Source organism: Colletes latitarsis, chromosome 2, assembly GCF_051014445.1.
Source record: "Colletes latitarsis isolate SP2378_abdomen chromosome 2, iyColLati1, whole genome shotgun sequence".
In the NCBI taxonomy this organism is placed as follows: Eukaryota; Metazoa; Arthropoda; class Insecta; order Hymenoptera; family Colletidae; genus Colletes; species Colletes latitarsis.
The window spans coordinates 19,672,996-19,693,008 of NC_135135.1; the positions used below are offsets into that span (position 1 = coordinate 19,672,996).

The following is a 20,013-nucleotide window of genomic DNA, read 5'->3' on the forward strand; positions in this document are numbered from 1 at the left end:
GGCCAGAAGATTTCTAAAATTTCGAATGGCCTTGACCCACTTTCGAAATTGGGTCAAGGCCAAATCCGGATTCTCAAACTGCCCGGAATTTTTCTAAGATTCGAATGGCCTTGACCCACTTTCGAAACTGGGCCAAGGTCAAGGTCAAATTCGGATTTCCAAAGTTCCCGGAACATTTCTAAAATGCTGGTGAACTTGCGAAGAAGGTGGTACGCATCTTATAGGTAAGAGAATGATTTGGAGAGGAGAAGGACGGTAAAAAATGATGAGAACACATTGAATTCTTTGAAATTATATCATTTATTGCCATAGATTTACATTATACAAAACTTTAATACATATAAACATATTATATTATATTACATCATGTCACAAGTTGTCAGCAACGGTCAGCAGTGGCTAGCGATGGTCAGCTGACGTCGGGAGATGTTGGCAGAGGTCAGCTTATGTCGGGAGATGTTGGCAGAGGTCAGCAGAGGGTGGCAGTAGCCAGTAGTAATAGTTTTACGTTGTCAGAAATATAAGCGGTGGTCAGCAGTGGTCAGCAGCGGTCAGCAGAGGCCAACGGAGGCCAGCAGAGGCATGCAGAGGCAAGTAGGGTCCAGCAGGGGCAAGCAGTAACAAGTAGTAATCGTTATACGTTGTCAGAAGCATCAGGGGTGGTCAGCTGTGGTCAGCAGAGGCTGGGAGAGACTAACAGTAGCCAGTCGTAATCGTCATACGTTGTCAGAAGTATCAGGAGTGGTCAGTAGCGGTCAGCAGAGGCCAGCGGAGGCAGGCAGAAGTCAGTAGTAATCGTTATACGTTGTCAGAAGTAACAGGAGTGGTCAGCAGCGGTCAACAGAGGCTGGGAGAGACTAACAGTAGCCAGTCGTAATCGTCATACGTTGTCAGAAGTAACAGGAGTGGTCAGCAGCGGTCAACAGAGGCCAGTGGAGACCTGTTGACGGGAGGTCGGATATTAGTTGTTCAAGAGCGGGAAGGGAAGTGTGAGCCTTTCTCTCTCGACTCCCACGAGACGGTCCGAACTTACTTTGGGCAACTTCGGAGAATCGAGAAAGAGTGCATGCGTCATTTTGCCTTTGTCGGGTTTCCGAAACTCCACGAGCTCACGTACGCGTGATCTGGCATAGTGTGGGAGAGGTGCCTTTCTGGCATCTCTGATACGGAGCCCCGGGTGTACCGGGGACACCGCATTCCACGTTCTTACATTATGCCAGATCACGCGTACGTGAGCTCGTAAGGTTCGGACGCATGCCCTCTTTTTCGATTCTCCGAAGCTGCCCGAAGTAATTTCGTACAGTCTCGTGGGAGTCGAGAGAGGAAGGCTCACATTGTTGGTAAAAGATTGCCTTTAGCGTAACCAAAGTCAACAATGTGCAGCACCGTTTGAAATTCCGAGATTTCTGCCGCGTTCTCGTCTGACCAATGCGTGCATGTGAACGCACTTTTTGCGCGGTTATATAGCGAGAGCATTTGATTGGTCGAAGCCTTCACCTCCATCTTGATTTTTCGTAAAGCGGTTCACGGTTCACTCTGCCGTAGTGTCGCAGTAGTACGCTGTCGCACCGTCGCGGCGCCAGCTGCGTTGATCGCTAACAGTCAGTGAGATTATATGCTTTCAACGGTATGAGACGCACGAGTGCATTGAAAATATGAATACTGTTTTGTTTAAAAAGTTGTGTCAGCGATGTATAAGAGTATCAGTTTTCAAATCTTGTTCAGTTACGAGGATGAATCACACAATGTCCTGGAGGTTGCCAGATGAGATACCTTTCTCGAAAGATTTTCTATTTCGTCAAGTAAGTCTCAATTATTTTTCATTATGGCGTATCGGCGTATTGGCTTTATTATCTTATTATGTGTACACAAACTAGACTGTGTTAAACTGGTTACAGTTACAGTTACAGTATACAACTAATAATGTTTCATCTAAAAGTAACTTTACGATGCAGACAGATATTACATACATGTTAACTTCCTTAGTATGCTATGCAATTGTTTCGAAATTCTGTACGTACAGATAATATGGTTATATATTGTTACTGTCTATTTATTAACAGGTTAAACGCTATGTCGATGTTTGAGAATGGGTAATAAATCAATCGTTTGTTGGTATCCTCAGCCTAAATAACAAAACGAAAGTAGCTCCGCGTTTAACCTGTTGAACATATGTATACACAGTCCAGATATGTTTGAATTAGTTTTAAATGTAATCACTTTAAAGCTATTGTTTTTTTTTTTAAGAAGATATAAAACACGATTTTTGATGAAGATATAAAATACGATAATTATAATAATAAGAGAAATTATACAAATTAAAATTGGTATCTTTAAGCAATCGAAAAATTAATTTGGTTGTTTTATTTTAGTTTTATTTTCTATAATAGAAGCATATATTTTCAATTAACATCTGTGTAATCATACAAGATATTATGAATATACAGGGTGTCTCGCGATAAGTGCCGTTTGATACAACTCCTGAATGGTAGGCGATAGGGCAACGATTTACAGGGACTTTTGACGTAATTTTCTATGCAGAATATCACTTTGAAATAATGATGGAATAATTGATGCAATCCAAGATTGCAAAAATGAACAACTTTTAAAACAGACAGGAATGAATATCTCGCAGGATCTTGCAAACGTATAAATCCCACCATTATCATATAGATAAGATAAATTATATTTTTTTATCATAGTGACATTCCACATTAAAACTGATAAAAGTCTCTCTACATTTTCGCTTTACTACTTACCGTTTAGGAATTACATTAAACAGCAGTTACCGTGGGACAACCTGTACAATTTAAATTAAGAAAGCAATAAGTACGCTGTTTTTTATACATTTATTTCTTTTTAATGCAAATTCTTAGCTGTTCGATCGCGAATCTTGTACGTACACTTATCTTCTGGCTGACATCAGTAATCAGACGGCAGTTATAATCGATCCCGTCATTGAATGTTTCGACCGCGATGTGGCTATTATTCAGAATCTGAGATTAAAATTGAAATATGCAAGTAAGTCGAACATACAACCACCATTCGTGGCAATGCTTTTATAATATATCCTAGATATATTATAGACCATTTATTCGTATTTGTTCGTCAAATCGACCGAACAAATTGCTTTTCATTGAAATTTTACCCGTTAGAAACAATTACTTTGTTGTCATCATCGATGTATTTTTTTACAGAGGAATCATCCTGTGCACGTTCACGTTATTTTTACTTAAATGATTCATTCGAATGGGTCGTACAAACTTCGCCGAACGAACAATAAAATTAGAGATCAATTGTTCCAATCTGATTATATTATGCCGAGGATATATACAGGGTGTTCGGCCACACCTGGGAAAAATTTTAATGGGGGATTCTAGAGGCCAAAATAAGACGAAAATCAAGAATACCAATTTGTTGATGGAGGCTTCGTTAAAAAGTTATTAACAATTAAATTCGAAAATTTCAAATCGTTCTGGAAAAATTATTTTCGGTTGCGGGGGTCAATTACAATCATTTTTGGTCATTACATATACCTTCGAAATCTTATCCACTTTCTAGAAAAAAATTCGAGAAAGTGAAATTTTTCGAGGGAAAAAAAAAATTTCAAATCGTTCTGGAAAAATTATTTTCTGTTGCGGGGGTCAATTACAATCATTTTTGGTCATTACACATACCCTCGAATTCCTATCCACTTTCGAGAAAAAAATTCCTTACCGAAAATCTAATTAGGCGCCTAACGACGAAAAAAAAAAATTTCCAATCGTTCTGGAAAAATTATTTTCGGCTGCGGGAGTCGATTACAATCATTTTTGGTCATTATACATGCCCCCAAAATCCTATGCATTTTCAAGAAAAAAATTCGAGAAGGTGTGAAATTTTTCGACGGAAAAAAAAAATTTCAAATCGTTCTGAAAAAAATATTGTTAGCCGTGGGGGTCAATTACAATTATTTTTGGTGAATAGACATACCCCCGAAATTTTAACCATTTTCGAGAAAAAAATTCAGTACTATCGGAACTTTAAACGTTAATAACTTTTTAACGGAGCCTCCATCAACAAATTGGTATTCTTGAATTTCGTTTTATTTTGGCCTCTAGAATCCCTCATTAAAATTTTTCCCATGGGTGGCCGAACACCCTGTAGATCTCGACCATTTAATGGCCCGCATTGATATATCTGTCGCACAGTGGGTCAGAAACGTTCTCGTCGGTTAAAACTTATTAACTGGAGTAGAATGTCGATTGAACGCGAATGTTTCAGTTAATAATTCGATAATTCAGTAAAGCGCCAAGTACTGTTAAGCACGCCGAGCGTTTAATTGTTGAAATTGCCACTCGAAGTCATCCGCGCGAAGCGAAGCACGAAAGGGGTCTTCGGGAACAATTCAATTACGTTCTTATTAATTTATTTGAAAAGCTGAACGTAACAGGCGCAATCTTACACGCTCGTAACGGAAACGCAGCTCGAAACAAAGTTGAGTCGAGGCTTCGGGAAAGTTCATTATCATTTATCCCATTGAACTTGCGTGCCTTTTCATCCTTTCGTACGCTCGAAGTACGCGAGTTTAGCGAAAAAAGATTTAATTACCAAAATGGCGTTCTCCCGCGTGCCTTAATGTAACGAGTCTGCAAACAGTATTCCGCCATTTTGTTTCACCGAAAATAGTCAAACAATTTTTTCTTTCGAGATTTCAATTTTTGAAAATGAAGACGCACGGATGATGACAGACCACGCGACAACTAACTGGCCAAAATGCCTTTTGCAGTGAATACGCATGTACACGCTGATCATGTCACCGGAACAGGAAAGTTGAAGTCAACGTTTACCGATTGTCAGTCGATGATCTCGCGCGCCAGTGGCGCCGTAGCCGACGTACTCTTGAATCACTACGATGAAATAAATTTCGGCAGGCATTCTTTGCAAGTTCTACCGACCCCTGGCCATACCCAAGGTTAGGCGTATTTTTATTGGAAATATTCGTGAACTTAGTTAAGAGCAACCGGGCTGATAAATAAGCCTAATTTTGAGCGAACTGCCCAAAATTAGACTGCCCCCCAGACAGATATTAACCCCTTAACGTTCATGCTCGAGTCTGACTGCTTTGAAAAACGATATTTGTTTAAGGGACGATAATATTTGTTTTCCTTCAAATTATACGTTAGATACAACATTGTAATTAACAAAACCTGCATTTTTAGAAACAAATCCAATAAAGAAAACTGATCATTCTTTGTTAACTCGAAAAATATGAGCGTTCAGGGGTTAACGTACGTCGCGCGCTGATCACGTAAAAGGTAGGTATCTTCCTTCCACGAGAAGAAGGCACAGCGAGTTTACATCCCCACTCTTGCTGCAGTCCGCTGATTGGCTGTTGCCGATCTTCGTCATCGTTTTCGACCAATGCCTGTGAGTCAGCGGCTGCAACAGGAGTGGGGATGTAAACACGCTGTGCCTTCTTCTCGTGGAAGAATGATACATACGTGTTTCGTAGCCAACCGTCAACTACCGGTCACATAAAAGTCAAGCGACGCGTGACCCTATGACAGACTAATATCCCTTTGTTCCTTGAATTTTTCTTTGGGAATTGTTAAAGTATAAATCTCATAAATTTATCGTTACTTTGATTAACGACGATAATACGTTATTACGTGATTTATTGGACCATACATAGCAGCTTAATTTAAAATTACCTTTTATAATTATCGGTCGACGTTTCGACGTTAATTTTCGTGTCCCCCTTTGGGCAATATATTCTAAATAAAATGTGTAAGCGATACAAATATTGGCAATCTCAAATAACGAAATATGAAAATCCTGTTGTAATAAAATAAACGTCGACGTCTTTATAAAACATAAATAACATTTTCGTACATCATAAAACACGGAATTCGGTTGGTTAAGTAGTAAAATTATGTATATTCGGGTTCCGGTCAACTAATCCAGAGCAATTTTTTCTACAAAATTTGTATCTTTCATTTTCGTTTAACTCGGTGAAATGTTGGGTACAATACTTAAAGAACAATCAACTTTTATAGTCCAGCAGTTCCCGGATTCCATATTGCGCAACGCAAATTACACATTTAATCCTTTTTTTCCCCCAAATATTTCCAACCTCCCTTTACCGTTTTAAAATATACATTTTGTAGATGAACGTTCAAAAGGCAAACGTTTTTTTGTTAAGTTCGCATTTATTGCAGTTGATTCCAGTAATCCCTTTATTCTAAATTTATTTTCGAAATTCAGAATCTATTTGACTCGGACGGCAAATCCAGACAGTGGGCAAAATATATAAAAATATATTTTTGTAAATTTGCTTTTACTTTATATATTAATATTTGATTTATTTAAACACATTAATCGTTTGTTTTTCGTGCCCAAACAGCTTGAAACTGACTTCTGAAGCGTAGAATATTTTGTTAATATTAATTTTTTTATTCCCGCGAAGCATTTTTAGTTTTTAGTGAATCTTTGGACTCTGAGTTTACAATGGAAGTATAAGTATTTTCTTAATTAATAATATTTGTATTGTATATATCTATAGGTTGCGTTACGTATGTGTGCCACCAGCAAGGCATCGCTTTTACAGGCGATGCTCTTTTAATACGCGGATGCGGTAGAACTGACTTTCAGGTTTGTATCAGAAAGAATATCTATTATAGTAAAGTAATTTCCAAATTTGGGTGCAATCTTTAAAATATCAGTCGAATAATCACAATTTAGAAAAGACGTTAAAATACGAATAATTATCAATTCATCAAGCTGCGTAGTAAGCGTTCAATCTTAAAATCTGACGACGAGACTTTACGCGGGAAGTGCCAACGTAAAATTGTGTTGGTTCGACACCGTATGCGGTAACATCAGCGTACTGATGCACATCACATATTTAGATAGCAGCTTTTATACGTAACATCAATATAATGGCGTTTAACAATATTTTTCAATTAAAAAATTCTCACGATAAACCCAGGTTATTCCTAGAAATCGAGAAACCGTGTGTAATTTCTTTGTATTAAGTATGAATCTCCTTTACAATTTTTAACTGAGAAATATTAACCTCTGAAGCTCACTGAAACTCATTTCAACGACTGGTTAAAGATTTCAGATATAATTCAACACTAATTTACTGTCTTTTCAACGACAGTGTTCAATTGCATGCAGAAGGTAACACATAACCTACAAAATGTTCGTTTCGTTTAAAGTGACTGTGTTTCTTTACTTACAAATTTTAGATATAATCCAACACTAATGTACTGTCTTTTCAACGAAAGTGTTTTGTTGCATGCAGAAGGTAACACATAACCTACAAAACGTTCGTTTCGTCTGAAGTGACTATGTTTCTTTACTTCAAAATTTTAGATATAATCCAACACTAATTTACTGTCTTTTCAACGATAGTGTTCAATTGCATGCAGAAGGTAACACATAACCTACAAAACGTTCGTTTCGTCTGAAGTGACTGTGTTTCTTTACTTACAAAGTTTAGATATAATCTAACACTAATTTACTGTGTTTACAACGAAAGTGTTCCGTTGCGTGTAGAAGGTAACACATAACCTACAAAACGTTCGTTTCGTCTACAGTGACTGTGTTTCGTTACTTCAAAATTTTAGATATAATCCAACACTAATTTACTGTCTTTTCAACAAAAGTGTTTAGTTGCACACAGAAAGGTAACACATAACCTACAAAACGTTCGTTTCGTCTACAGTGACTGTGTTTCGTTACTTCAAAATTTTAGATATAATCCAACACTAATTTACTGTCTTTACAACAAAAGTGTTCAGTTGCATGCAGAAGGTAACACATAACCTACAAAACGTTCGTTTCGTCTGAAGTGACTGTGTTTCTTTACGTTTATATTAAGCTGAGAGTTTATATTGTTAAATACGCGAAGGCTTACGAAACAACCTGATATTTCGTACTTTAATTGAAACTCACTTCAACTGGTCAAAAATTTTAGATATAATCCAACACTAGTTTACTGTCTTTACAACGAAAGTGTTCAGTTGCATGCAGAAAGGTAACACATAACCTACAAAACGTTCGTTTCGTCTAAAGTGACTATGTTTCTTTACTTACAAATTTTAGATATAATCCAACACTAATTTACTGTCTTTACAACGAAAGACAGTCTTTTGCGTGCAGAAGGTAACACATAACCTACAAAACGTTCGTTTCGTCTAAAGTGACTGTGTTTCTTTACTTACAAATTTTAGATATAATCCAACACTAATGTACTGTCTTTTCAACGAAAGTGTTTTGTTGCATGCAGAAGGTAACACATAACCTACAAAACGTTCGTTTCGTCTGAAGTGACTGTGTTTCTTTACGTTTATATTAAGTCGACAGTTTACGTAGTCAAATACGCGAAAGCTTACGAAACAACCTGATATTTCGTACTTCAACGATGCATTATTTAACTTGCGTATACCTTACGTTATTATCGTTCGAGCTAGTTGCCGTTACTAAATGGTGATTTCAGTTCTGGCAATTTCCGTATTACAGGGTGGCTCTGCAGTAGATTTGTACAAGTCCGTTCATACGCAAATTTTTACCTTGCCGGAGAATTACAAGCTGTACCCGGCCCACGATTACAATGGTAGAACGGTAACCACGGTGGCCGAGGAGGTGGCCTTTAATCCCAGATTAACCAAATCTGAAAACGAGTTTATCAGCATAATGAACAACCTTAATCTGCCGTATCCAAAAATGATTGGTATGCTGATTTCCATCGCGTAATTTACCCCGGGTCGCGTCAACGTGGATCCCGCGCGACCGTTATCTTGGAAATTTCAACGAGCCTCGAAGTTTCGGCAATCGGGCTCAATTAAAATTTGTTCGTCGTTTCAGATGAAGCAGTGCCGATAAACAAAGTCTGCGGATTGTATGAGCCTCTGCCGTTAGAGAAACCAAGCGTAGACGAAGTCTCCCATGATGTTTCCGACGTTAATCCACCGTCGGGGCGTTAATTAGATTTCGTAGTCTCCATGTACAAAAAACTGCATAATAAAAACGGATTTAATTTGAATCTACCGAATGAAAAAAAAATAAAAAATAAAAAATAAAAAAATTTCACTTCGCCGTTCCGTCGACGAGCGTTCAACGGACCGAATAATAGCGAACACCGTGGCTAATTAATACTTTCATCCCCTTTAACCTTTAAACGACGCGTCATCCGGTGTCTGGTACCAACTAACCAGAATTAAAATCGTACGAAACGGATCAACGTTTCGCGCGATCCTCGCGTCGTCGCTGAAAATGTTTGCCGCGCACTCGAAACCGCGTGGCCCAATTTCTTAAATTAATTAAACATTTTCAGCGCGTTAATTTTCCAACGATAAACAATGCCCAGCGAACGTGTCAGCTCCCTGTCGCGCGCGCGTATTCGTTCGTACGAATCGCAACTACGCGGAACAGGAATTAACGACGCGCGACTATCTTATATAAATGGCGTTCGACGTTTCGTCGGTCGAGTCGCCACGGGCCGGTCGCCGTGCGGCGATGTGCGTTTGATTTTTCTTTTCTCGAAACGTTCGTCGAAACGTGACGCATAGCGATAATAGAGACGAGAGGCGGTGTAATCGGGCGGTTCGAACGGGCTGCCTTGTCGAAACTCGAGACGAAGAGACCCCCATGGTGTGTCGCTGGTTTCTGCTGCATAGCTGAGGGTTGAAATCGATACCGTTTCCAGGGTAACCGGTGGGTACGGTGGCCGACACACGGGCAAAGGTATGGGCCAAGGCTATCAACTTGTGCATTTTCATGTTCTTCTGGCCAGCGGTAGTGATGGCGGGAAGGGAGGGTTGGGAGGGGGAGAGAGAGAGGGGGAAGAACAGATAAAAGCCACGCGGAATGTGTAATTTTCCGGGTCCAGTGGCTTGAGCGAAAAATAGAAAAATCGTACGGGGCGTATTGTTAACGAACGAAATGTCGAGAGATGCTTGATAAATCGTCGCGTAAGCACGCGTACGGGTTTCCTTCCGGGACCGTAAAAATGACGAGAGGTAACCGGATGCGACGACACGGTCCCTGGCAATTTGTCCGCCTTGAACGGTAACCGATGTTACATGCTGCTCACGATACCTTCCATTCCGCTCGTTTGATTTTTGTCTTCGTCTGAGACGCGTGGCCTCGCCTCGATTACGCATTAACACGCGTAGGAACGTATTAGAGGCGTATACGTACATGACGTCACGCTGTTGTGTTATTCTTTGTGTATTAATAGCGTCGTTACTGGTGCAACAATGATTGCAATGGAGAAGAATGCACGTGTGCCCGTGAATTGTCAGCCACGTTGCTCAAAAATGCTCTGCAACCTCTTCTTCTTTTATTGGATAAGCGTGTATTTCGTTTGGCCTGTTAGAAACAGATATTACAGTATATACGATTCGAATAAGCATCGTTTATTTATTTAACACCTTCGTTACTGTTACTGATTTCTTCTCTGACTGTATTAATTCATTATCATGTACAGAAGGAGGCTTAAATTTATTAACCAAGTGAATTCTGTAGATTTTTCTGGACTACTAAACAGATATTACAGTATATACGATTCGAATAAGCATCGTTTATTTATTTAACACCTTCGTTACTTTTACTGATTTCCCCTCTGACTGTATTAATTCATTATCGAGTTTGTAATTAATTTTGATGTACAGAAGGAGACTTAAATTTATTAACCAAGTAAATTCTGTAGATTTTTCTGGACTACAAAACAGATATTACAGTGTACAGGGTGTTCGGCCACCTCTGGGAAAAATTTTAATGGGAGACTCTAGTGTCCAAAATAAGATGAAAATTAAGAATATCAATTTGTTGATTGAGGCATCGTTAAAAAGTTATTAAAAAATTGAATTAAAAAATTTCAAATCATACAACAAAAATTATATTTAGTTATAGAGGTCAATTGCAAGCATTTTTGGTGAATAGACATACCCCTGAAATCCTACCCACTTTCGAGAAAAAAATTCGAGTAGGTACTGAAATTTTTAGACGAAATTAAAAAATTTCAAATCATACAACAAAAATTATATTTAGTTATAGGGATCAATTATAAGCATTTTTGGTGAATAGACATACCCCTGAAATCCTACCCATTTTCGAGAAAAAAATTCGAGTAGTAGTTGAAAGTTTTGGGTGAAAAAAAAGAATTTTAAATCGTCTTGTAAAAATTATTTTCAGTCGCAGGGGCCCATTACAAGCATTTTTAGTCAAAAGATATACGCCCGAAATCCTACGCAGTTTCGATATAGATTCAATATAATTTCTGGCCAGAAATGTCTGCCCGAATTTTCATGCGAATCTTTAAAACACCATAACTTCTGAATGGATTGGACGATTTTAATGTTCAAAAAGCCAAACGCCGCGTATTTTAGTGAAGAATATGTAGAAATTCTAACAATATTCGAAAAGTTGGTCCTTGACCCCGTAAAATGAGAAAAACCCCATAAAAATGGTCCAATTTTCAAACAGCCATAACTCCTACAATAGTGAACATATTTCAGTGAAACTTATTTCTGAAGTAGAGCTGATGGGTACCTACAAAAAAGTATTAAACAACATTTCCGTACAGCGTCAAACAAAGTTGTTACAAATCAAAAACGAATTTTTAAGAACAATTGACAGGTGCCTAAATTCAACAAAAAAAAAAAAATTTCAAATCGTTCTGAAAAAATTATTTTCAGTTGCGAGGGTCAATTACAATCATTTTTGGTGAATAGACATACCTAAAAAATGCTGCGCATTTTCGAGAAAAAAATTCAATACGGGCGGAACTTTAAACGTTAATAACTTTTTAACGAAGCCTCCATCAACAAATTGGTATTCTTGATTTTCGTCTTATTTTGGCCTCTAGAATCTCCCATTAAAATTTTTCCCAGGGTTGGCCGAACACCCTGTATACGATTCGAATAAGCATCGTTTATTTATTTAAGACCTTCGTTACTTTTACTGATTTCTTCTCCGACTGTATTAATTCATTATCGAGTTTGTAATTAATGTTGATGTATAGAAGGAGACTTAAATTTATTAACCAAGCGCAATTTGTCTGGATTATGTACGGTATAGTATTTTCTTTTCTACTTTTGCTCGTAGGTGGTGTCAATTTCGCTGTTTTTTTTTCTTTTTTAAAGAATCGAAGCATTGTATGCGGCGGATGACGCGGCCAAACTCTATCATTGATTGGCATTCGCCAGTGTTTCTATACCCAGACTCGATAGAGAACCTCGTTTCGGTTGCTGTTGTCGAATACTTTGAAACAATGCACGTGGCAATCGGAATATGGATGGATAGATCAAATTTACCGTTTAATTGAATTTTGCGCGTAATCGTGTATTGCCGATCTCATATTCCTTCAAAATAATAATTATACTTGATTCGATCAATACATATTGTATGCCAAATGCATCGCAGATACTCGGTTAGTATCAACCCGTAGTCCCGTATAATTTTTTCGATCGTAATCGTCACCGTACGCGATGTTAAAAATGAATAATGATGATTTGATGATTCTTGTCGCGAAGCAAATTCGATGTGACATAATTTATAATAATGCAAACGTCACGATTGAATTAAATACTGGGATCCTTAATAAGTGAATCGTGTGGATCGTAACGTGAAAATATTAGAATTTTTAATAGGCGAATAAATAATTTACGATTTGGAATTTTTATTTTTATTATAAGAAAGTGATTTTTTGTGCTTAATTATAATTTATGTTTTAAATTATATCATAATACCGTCGTATATCTGTTTAAAAAATAATAATTTTCCATTTTGTACAGATTTACGAGGTATTTTTCAGTTCGCCCGCGAAACGTATTGTTACGAACATTTTACATCATTAAAATTATTTGAAATAAAGCTAGTTGTATAAAAATCAATAACGTTGTATGTAGTCGCAACAAAGCCATTTATTATTTCTGTTTAATGCTTTCAACTAACGGTTCGTGGTCATTTTCAAAATATTTCGACCCTCAGAATAAATCAATATCTTATTCCAACAAAATGTAATAAATATATTTTTGTCATATTTTAGACAGTTTCATAAAAATCTATCCCGAAGACAACATTCCAAAACGTTAAATATCGCTTCGAAGCCCGAAAGGGAGTCTATATTTAATCCCACATTTTCGAGTTATTAGTACCTCCAAATAATTCAAGCGAGAATTAATGAATTCGCAAAGTGTAGATTTCAGTTATTGATTTTAATTCGTTGTTCCGTGCAGGCATTACTACGGTTATTAAATCGTACGTTTCGGGCGTGACCAATACCAAACGTTTCTATCGAATTTTACCCAGAGTTAATAATACTCTAATATTAATCAATCTCCAAGAGAATTTAAAAATTCTGCATGAATAATGAAACGTTACATGTAGCTCTGAAAACCAAGAAGTTCGTATATTTCCCGGTTATCAATATATTTGAAGTTTCGCGTCGAAAGCGTGGAGAATTTTGATTCGAATTTGCCTGTATTTCATTATTGATTCGCGTGCAATTACTGGTATATGTTTGTTCGCAGCGTTACCAGAGCCAACGACGTGCAGCGACGTTTGAAATCCCGAGATTCCCGCCACGTTATCGACTGACCACTGCGCGCATGTGAACGCACCCTCCGGCGCGGTCATCTAGTGACAGCGTTTGATTGGTCGAATCGTTTCAGCGGCACCGGCGCCGCGCTTCACCTCCATCTTGATTTCTCGTAAAGCGACCCACCCAGCAGCAGTGTCACAGTAGTACGCTGTGCTCTCGTATACGGCGGGTGAGTGGTGGTCTCTCGTACTGGAAATTGTTCCGCCAACGTTTCTGGCGTTTGTTACGATCAGTGCGTCGTCGTTACCCACGTAGAAGACGGAAGGGAGGCGCGAAACCTTGCGACGAGAAACCGGAAAGGACGACCGTGCGGGAATTTAAAGGGGCCAGGGAGAGAAGAATGATGAAGGGGATGCTGGTGGCCGCGCTGGTGGCCGTCCTGACGGTCTGCCGGGTCCAGGTGAGTGCCGGATTCCGTTTCACGGTAGAATAAGAAAAAAACAATGACGCGACGGTGAGACGTGAGACGTAAGACGTGAAACGCGAGGAACACCGCCGCGGAATCGATCAACGCCGGACAATTTCATCGCGACCGATCTCGATGTCAATTTTTTTCCCCTATTTTGTTCTCTTTTTTTTTTTTTTTTTTTACCCTTACCCGACCGAACGAGCGGCAAATGTCACGCGCAACGCGCACCGCGCGATCGATGTACTGTCCACGGTTGTACGGACTCGTCTTGGCGAAATTCTCTTTAAACGTACGCCGATCAAGGGGCCCCCCGTGCTACCTGTCAAACGGTTCACGAGGCTCGATCGATGCGTTTCATTTAGGAGTGCGTTATACGGCGCGGCTGTAACGATCGCCAAGCTCCTCCGTGCTTACGTTCTCCGCGAATGTTTGCATACGTCGAGGACTACGCGATTCACCGCCTACCCGCACTCCAACGCTCTTTCCATGCGACCGAGCGGCATTAATCGAGCCTTGACGTTACACAGTGACGAACAGAAAGTATTTTGCGCAGTCGATAATTTTTGCCGGAAAATTACGCGCAGATCGTGGAAAGGAACCGTACGAAACGATCCTTTTTGGAAGATATTGTACGTCGTTCGTGTTAAATTCATTTTTTCGGCCGATGACCGATCCGCGCTGTGCCGCGATCGCTTCACGGGTCGAAAATATTTCAAAAGCCATCTTCCAGTCGTACCAACGTCAGTCGTTGCACTGTTATATCACGAGCAAACGTGGGAGGGATCTTAAAGAAAATTATTGGAGAGATGTTAATTTTAAGAAGGTGTGGATTATTTTATTTCTTTGAGATACTTAATACTGTATGAAATCTTGGAGGGACGTTATTGGATATTTTACACGTTTTATTGCGTATTTTCATTTAAATGAATTGGACTGTTATATCACGAGCAAAAAAGTGGGAGGGATCTTAAAGAAAATTATTGAAGAGATGTTAATTTTAAGAAGGTGTGGATTATTTTATTTCTTTGAGATACTTAATACTGTATGAAATCTTGGAGGGACGTTATTGGATATTTTACACGTTTTATTGCGTATTTTCATTTAAATGAATTGGACATGGTGGAAACGTTTATTAGAGACTAAAATATGCTCGATGCAATTAGATCATTTATATATTGTTCCATCTTGATATAGGTAATAGTTAATTGTTGGTAAGAAAATAGTGTATCTTAGAACAACAGCTTAAGATCAACTTTTAATACCAAAACAACCTGACCTCTTTCACGAAGCTGAAAATCCAATATGACTGGAATAGAGAATGGAAATCCACAGCCCCTCCGCGTCTGTTATTAATAAAAGATGAATTTTATGAAGGGAAGTTTTTAAATAATCTCTACAGACAGGATCAAGTTGCTATTTTAAGGATCAGAACCGGCCACGCAAGATTTACCCATTCATACTTATTAAAAAAAATGATGCTTCGATACGCGGAATGTGCAACGCCAAAATTAATGCCGGTCGTACCTTATCATTTAAATTTTCTTTGATAAATACTCCCTTTAATATTAATTCCACCTTTACAAAATGCAATTCGAAGCGTCCTGAAAGCTTTTTTTAAATTCTAAATATAAAGACACATTAGTAGTTCTTGAATATTTTAAAGAAATCAATATTTTATTCTTCGATTAGAGTAAATAGATTCTTTTTCGCTCGAATGGAATCGTGATCGACAGAAAGAAATATAAAGAAATCATTTGAAAGACCTTTTTTTACAAAGATAAATTAGAAAAGAGTTAAATTTATTTCCCATTAAGCTAGATCGGTTAACTGTTTAAGAATAAACCCAATTGTAAAAGAAACTAAAGAATAATATCGACAACTAATTAGTAATTAATATTAACGACTAATTAGGTTACCAAAAAGGAAATAAATATCAACGTGGTCTTTTTTCCTCTCTAGCAACTTCGAAAAGACTTTCAGAAAGGAGAAAACGAAATATTAAGAAAGATTTTAGAATTTAAATATAATATAAATATACTAGAGGCCAAAATAAGACGAAAATCAAGAATACCAATTTGTTGATGGAGGCTTCGTTAAAAAATTATTAACATTTAAAGTTCTACCCATGCTGAATTTTTTTCTCGAAAATGCGCAGGATTTTGGGGTTATGTCTATTCACCAAAAATTATTGTAATTGACCCCTAAAGCCAAAAATATTTTTTTAGAATGATTTGAAAAATTTTTTTTCCGTCAAAAAATTTCACACATTCTCGAATTTTTTTCTAGAAAGTGGGTAGGATTTCGATGGTATAACTCATGACCAAAAATGATTGTTATTGACCCCTGCAAACGAAAATAATTTTTCCAAAACGATTTGAAATTTTTTAATTTCGCCAAAAAATTTAGGCACCTTCTCGAATTTTTTTCTGGAAAGCGCGTTGAATTTCGGGGGTATGTGTAATGACCAAAAATGATTGTAATCGACTCTTGCAACCGAAAATAATTTTCCCAGAACGATTTGAAATTTTTTAATTTCGCCAAAAAATTTAGGCACCTTCTCGAATTTTTTTCTTGAAAGCGCGTTGAATTTCGGGGGTATGTGTAATGACCAAAAATGATTGTAATCGACTCTTGCAACCGAAAATAATTTTCCCAGAACGATTTGAAATTTTTTAATTTCGCCAAAAAATTTAGGCACTTTCTCGAATTTTTTTCTTGAAAATGCATAGGATTTCGGGGGTATGTGTAATGACCAAAAATTATTGTAATTGACCCCTGCAACCGAAAATAATTTTTCCAAAACGATTTGAAATTTTTAAATTTAATTGTTAATAACTTTTTAACGAAGCCTCCATCGACAAATTGGTATTCTTGATTTTCGTCTTATTTTAGCCTCCAGAATCTGCCATTAAAATTTTTCCCAAGGGTGGCTGAACACCTTGTATAAATATGTTTACTTCGGAACATTTCTATACATAATTCGATGAAAAGTGCCGAGAAATTGAGTTTTAACGCGAATTTTTATTTTTAATATAAAATAAACGATACCAAAACCGCGCGCCCTACATAATTAAACAATGGCTTTTAATACTGCGCACATACTACCAATCCCTCTAGAATCTTCAGATACGAATCCCATTGAGTATGATTTCGCAGAATTGGGAAACAGAATTACGAAGCATTATGCTACGAGCAAAGTTTACCGAATGCAAATATGTATGAAAGAGTGGACGAAATTAAATTCCGAATTTATGGAAAAACTCCGGTACGTTCCGTGTTAAATAAATTAAAGAAAATTCCGCGACCAGATGAACTCTTAATTAAACGTGAATAGCGTCTACGTTTTAGCTCTTTATTTTAAATAATATAATCGTGCCCATACCTGCGTTCAAATTGAAATTTGTTATAAAAAATATTTTAAACTTCTTCTTTGCATAACCTAATTGGTTGTTAGTCGTAATTACACGTAAGTTCAATATTCATCTTTATATTCTCCACGCTGGGATTTATTCTAAAAAGAAATAATCAGCCAAGCTTAATATCGAAGATTACGGTCGAAAATTTAATAACCGAAAAAGAATATTCTGTCTACAAATTAATAACAAAATGCCGTGAAAATTTTGCCAGAAATCTCCGGGATTCGTACATTCTATAATCGTAATTTCCATTTGTTTGAATTGCAAAGTAATTGATAAATTATCAGTTGCAATGATGATCGATCAATTCCAATTACCGCTTGCAATTGATTTCTGCAATTACAGAATGTAATCGTCAATTGGTGTTAGTAGTCGATGATCAATTGTGTACTAGCAGTTAACAATTAATCGCCAATAGTCGGTAGATAATTATCAATTGCAATTGCATTTTAACCGACACCGAGAAACGTTATTTTAAAAGACGCTTCGTAGCATTCGTCGTTCGACCTCCGTCGCGTCTGCAGCGCCTTGTCCGCCATTCTGTTTTGTTTACGAACCTCGCGATTGAAGTTTTCCCGGCTAGAGATTAGGTATTGCAGCGTGTCAACTTCGAAAACCGGTTAATTAACGCCTCGCCGGCGAAGTCGTAATTTACGATTTGCCCTGCAACGGCCAGAAGGAGAGAAGAGAAGAAAAAAAATAAAATATGGCACGGAATAACTAATGCGACGAAGCCAGGCGTTGGCTACCAGTTTTACTTAGATTTTCCGTGTTCCTTTCGCGCGAACGTTCGCGATAAACGTAATACGTAATACGTAAATCTCGCAAGGCGTTGGTATTTTCGCTAGTCTACCGTATAACAAGAGTTTCGGGCTCGTACGGTTTCTTTTCTGGGGGGGGAAAACACCAGAGCGCCACGGGTCTTTACGAAAGCGGTCGCGTTTAAAACGTTTCAAAGCGCGTCTATCTCGGGGGAGTAACCTTGTGTGTGCGCGAATTATCACGCACTAACGAACATAGGCGAAACGTTCCGCGGCAGCGCGGACAAAGCACGAGATTGCGAATACACGTAAGTCGTAAAACAGATTTGCGAACGATTTTCTCGTTAACGTTAATTCTGCGTGACAGTTCAATTTACGGTGCCCGTTGCCCCGCCATCGCCCGCGAAATGGAGTCGCGTAATAAATGGAAAACTTTTTCTCGGGGAGTGACGCGTTGTTTTACGCGCGGAATAGAAAATTACGAACACTTCTCGCGGGAGGTGAGGTTACGGGCGAAATCGTAACAATCGCGTGGATTAATGTTTCTCGTTGCCTGAGTTGGCAAATATAAAAAAATAAGGCGGGAAAATTAAATATAAAATGGAAGACCTTTTTTCGGGGAGGGACGCGCTGTTTTACGCGTTCGAATAAAAAATTACGAACGCTTCTTGTGAATATTTCTCCGTATAGATACGCGATAACGAGAAATGGGGTTGCATAATCCTTTTTTCTGGAGGCCCGTAATTCGTGGACCAAAAACTCAATTTTTGAACGGAGAAATAAATCGAATTTGAAAATAAGTGGATTACGTGTGCGCTCTGTTATTCCTTGGCTAATATATTCCTGTAACTCGTTCATCTTACATCTGTTTGCGCTTGTGGATGTCGTCAGTGGCATAATTTTCTATCGGTGCCATTGTCTAACCGGTGTCTCGGTTTCTATCGAGTTTTTACAATGTACGGAACATTATTTTACAATCGTCGCTGTTCGAATGACTCGAATGACGTAAACCTTAAGATAGACAGATTTGCGGAGGAACTACTAAATATTTATTACAAATGTATCGTTATAAACTATTTTGGAAATTGTACAAATTGGGAATAGGATATTTGCATATTCATTCGTCATCTCGTTATACGGCCTTTTCCATATAACGACCTTTATTAATTAGTAATTAATTAATGTTATTCATACTTCAGTAATAAATAATTATTTGCCAATACAATTCGTTGCAACGATAAATTGTGTAACGTGGTCTTAGTATTTGAAATATTTTGAAATTTGTATAAATTTAAAGTAAAATACACAAACTAAAAATCAGTGCTTGGAAAGATAAAAATAATTTTAAAGCAGTCTGAGTACGGTCACGCTTGACACACGATATACGTAGTTTAATATCAGACAGACATTTGACAGTAACATTTATTTCCTCCTCAACTTGTTCCTTTCCTGGTGTCATTTTTAGAATCGCTGTTTCAGGATCGATAGGATATTAATTCCAGCGACAGATTAATTTACCATTTTATGAATAGATGTCATTTTTCGATATTTGGTTTCTTTCAGAATAGTTTAAACGCAACTCTGTTCGACCACACATGGGAAAAACTTTAATGGAGGATTCTAGAGGCCAAAATAAGACGCAAATCAAGAATACCAATTTGACGATGGAGGCTTCGTTAAAAAGTTATTAACAATTAAATTCAAACATTTCAAATCGTTCTAGAAAAATTATTTTCGGATGCGAGGGTCAATTTTAATCATTTTTGGTGAAATGACATACCTCCGAAATCCTACCCACTTTCGAGAAAAAAATTCGAGAAGGTGTGAAATTTT

General features: G+C 37.7%; 3 protein-coding genes across 3 annotated transcripts in view; all 3 read left to right on the forward strand.

Moving 5' to 3' along the window:
- Smg (sterile alpha motif domain containing protein 4 smaug) overlaps positions 1-5,483 on the forward strand; it is a 63,632-nt gene extending 58,149 nt beyond the window's left edge. The window contains exon 10 of the transcript XR_013080890.1: positions 5,302-5,483. The gene's annotated coding sequence lies outside the window, so the exon portion shown is untranslated. The remainder of the gene's footprint in view (positions 1-5,301) is intronic.
- LOC143349458 (persulfide dioxygenase ETHE1, mitochondrial) lies at positions 1,518-9,031 on the forward strand. Its single transcript, XM_076780740.1, has 6 exons — positions 1,518-1,802; positions 2,877-3,021; positions 4,769-4,954; positions 6,545-6,633; positions 8,509-8,719; positions 8,854-9,031. Exons 1-6 carry the CDS (start codon positions 1,656-1,658, stop codon positions 8,970-8,972), a joined length of 897 nt encoding a protein of 298 aa, XP_076636855.1. The 5' UTR covers positions 1,518-1,655; the 3' UTR covers positions 8,973-9,031.
- Positions 9,032-9,441: 410 nt separating this feature from the next.
- Appl (amyloid-beta-like protein) overlaps positions 9,442-20,013 on the forward strand; it is a 62,231-nt gene continuing 51,659 nt past the window's right edge. The window contains exons 1-2 of the mRNA XM_076780483.1: positions 9,442-9,732; positions 13,524-13,994. Coding sequence (XP_076636598.1) covers positions 13,935-13,994 — 60 coding nt within the window. The 5' untranslated portion in view covers positions 9,442-9,732; positions 13,524-13,934. The remainder of the gene's footprint in view (positions 9,733-13,523; positions 13,995-20,013) is intronic.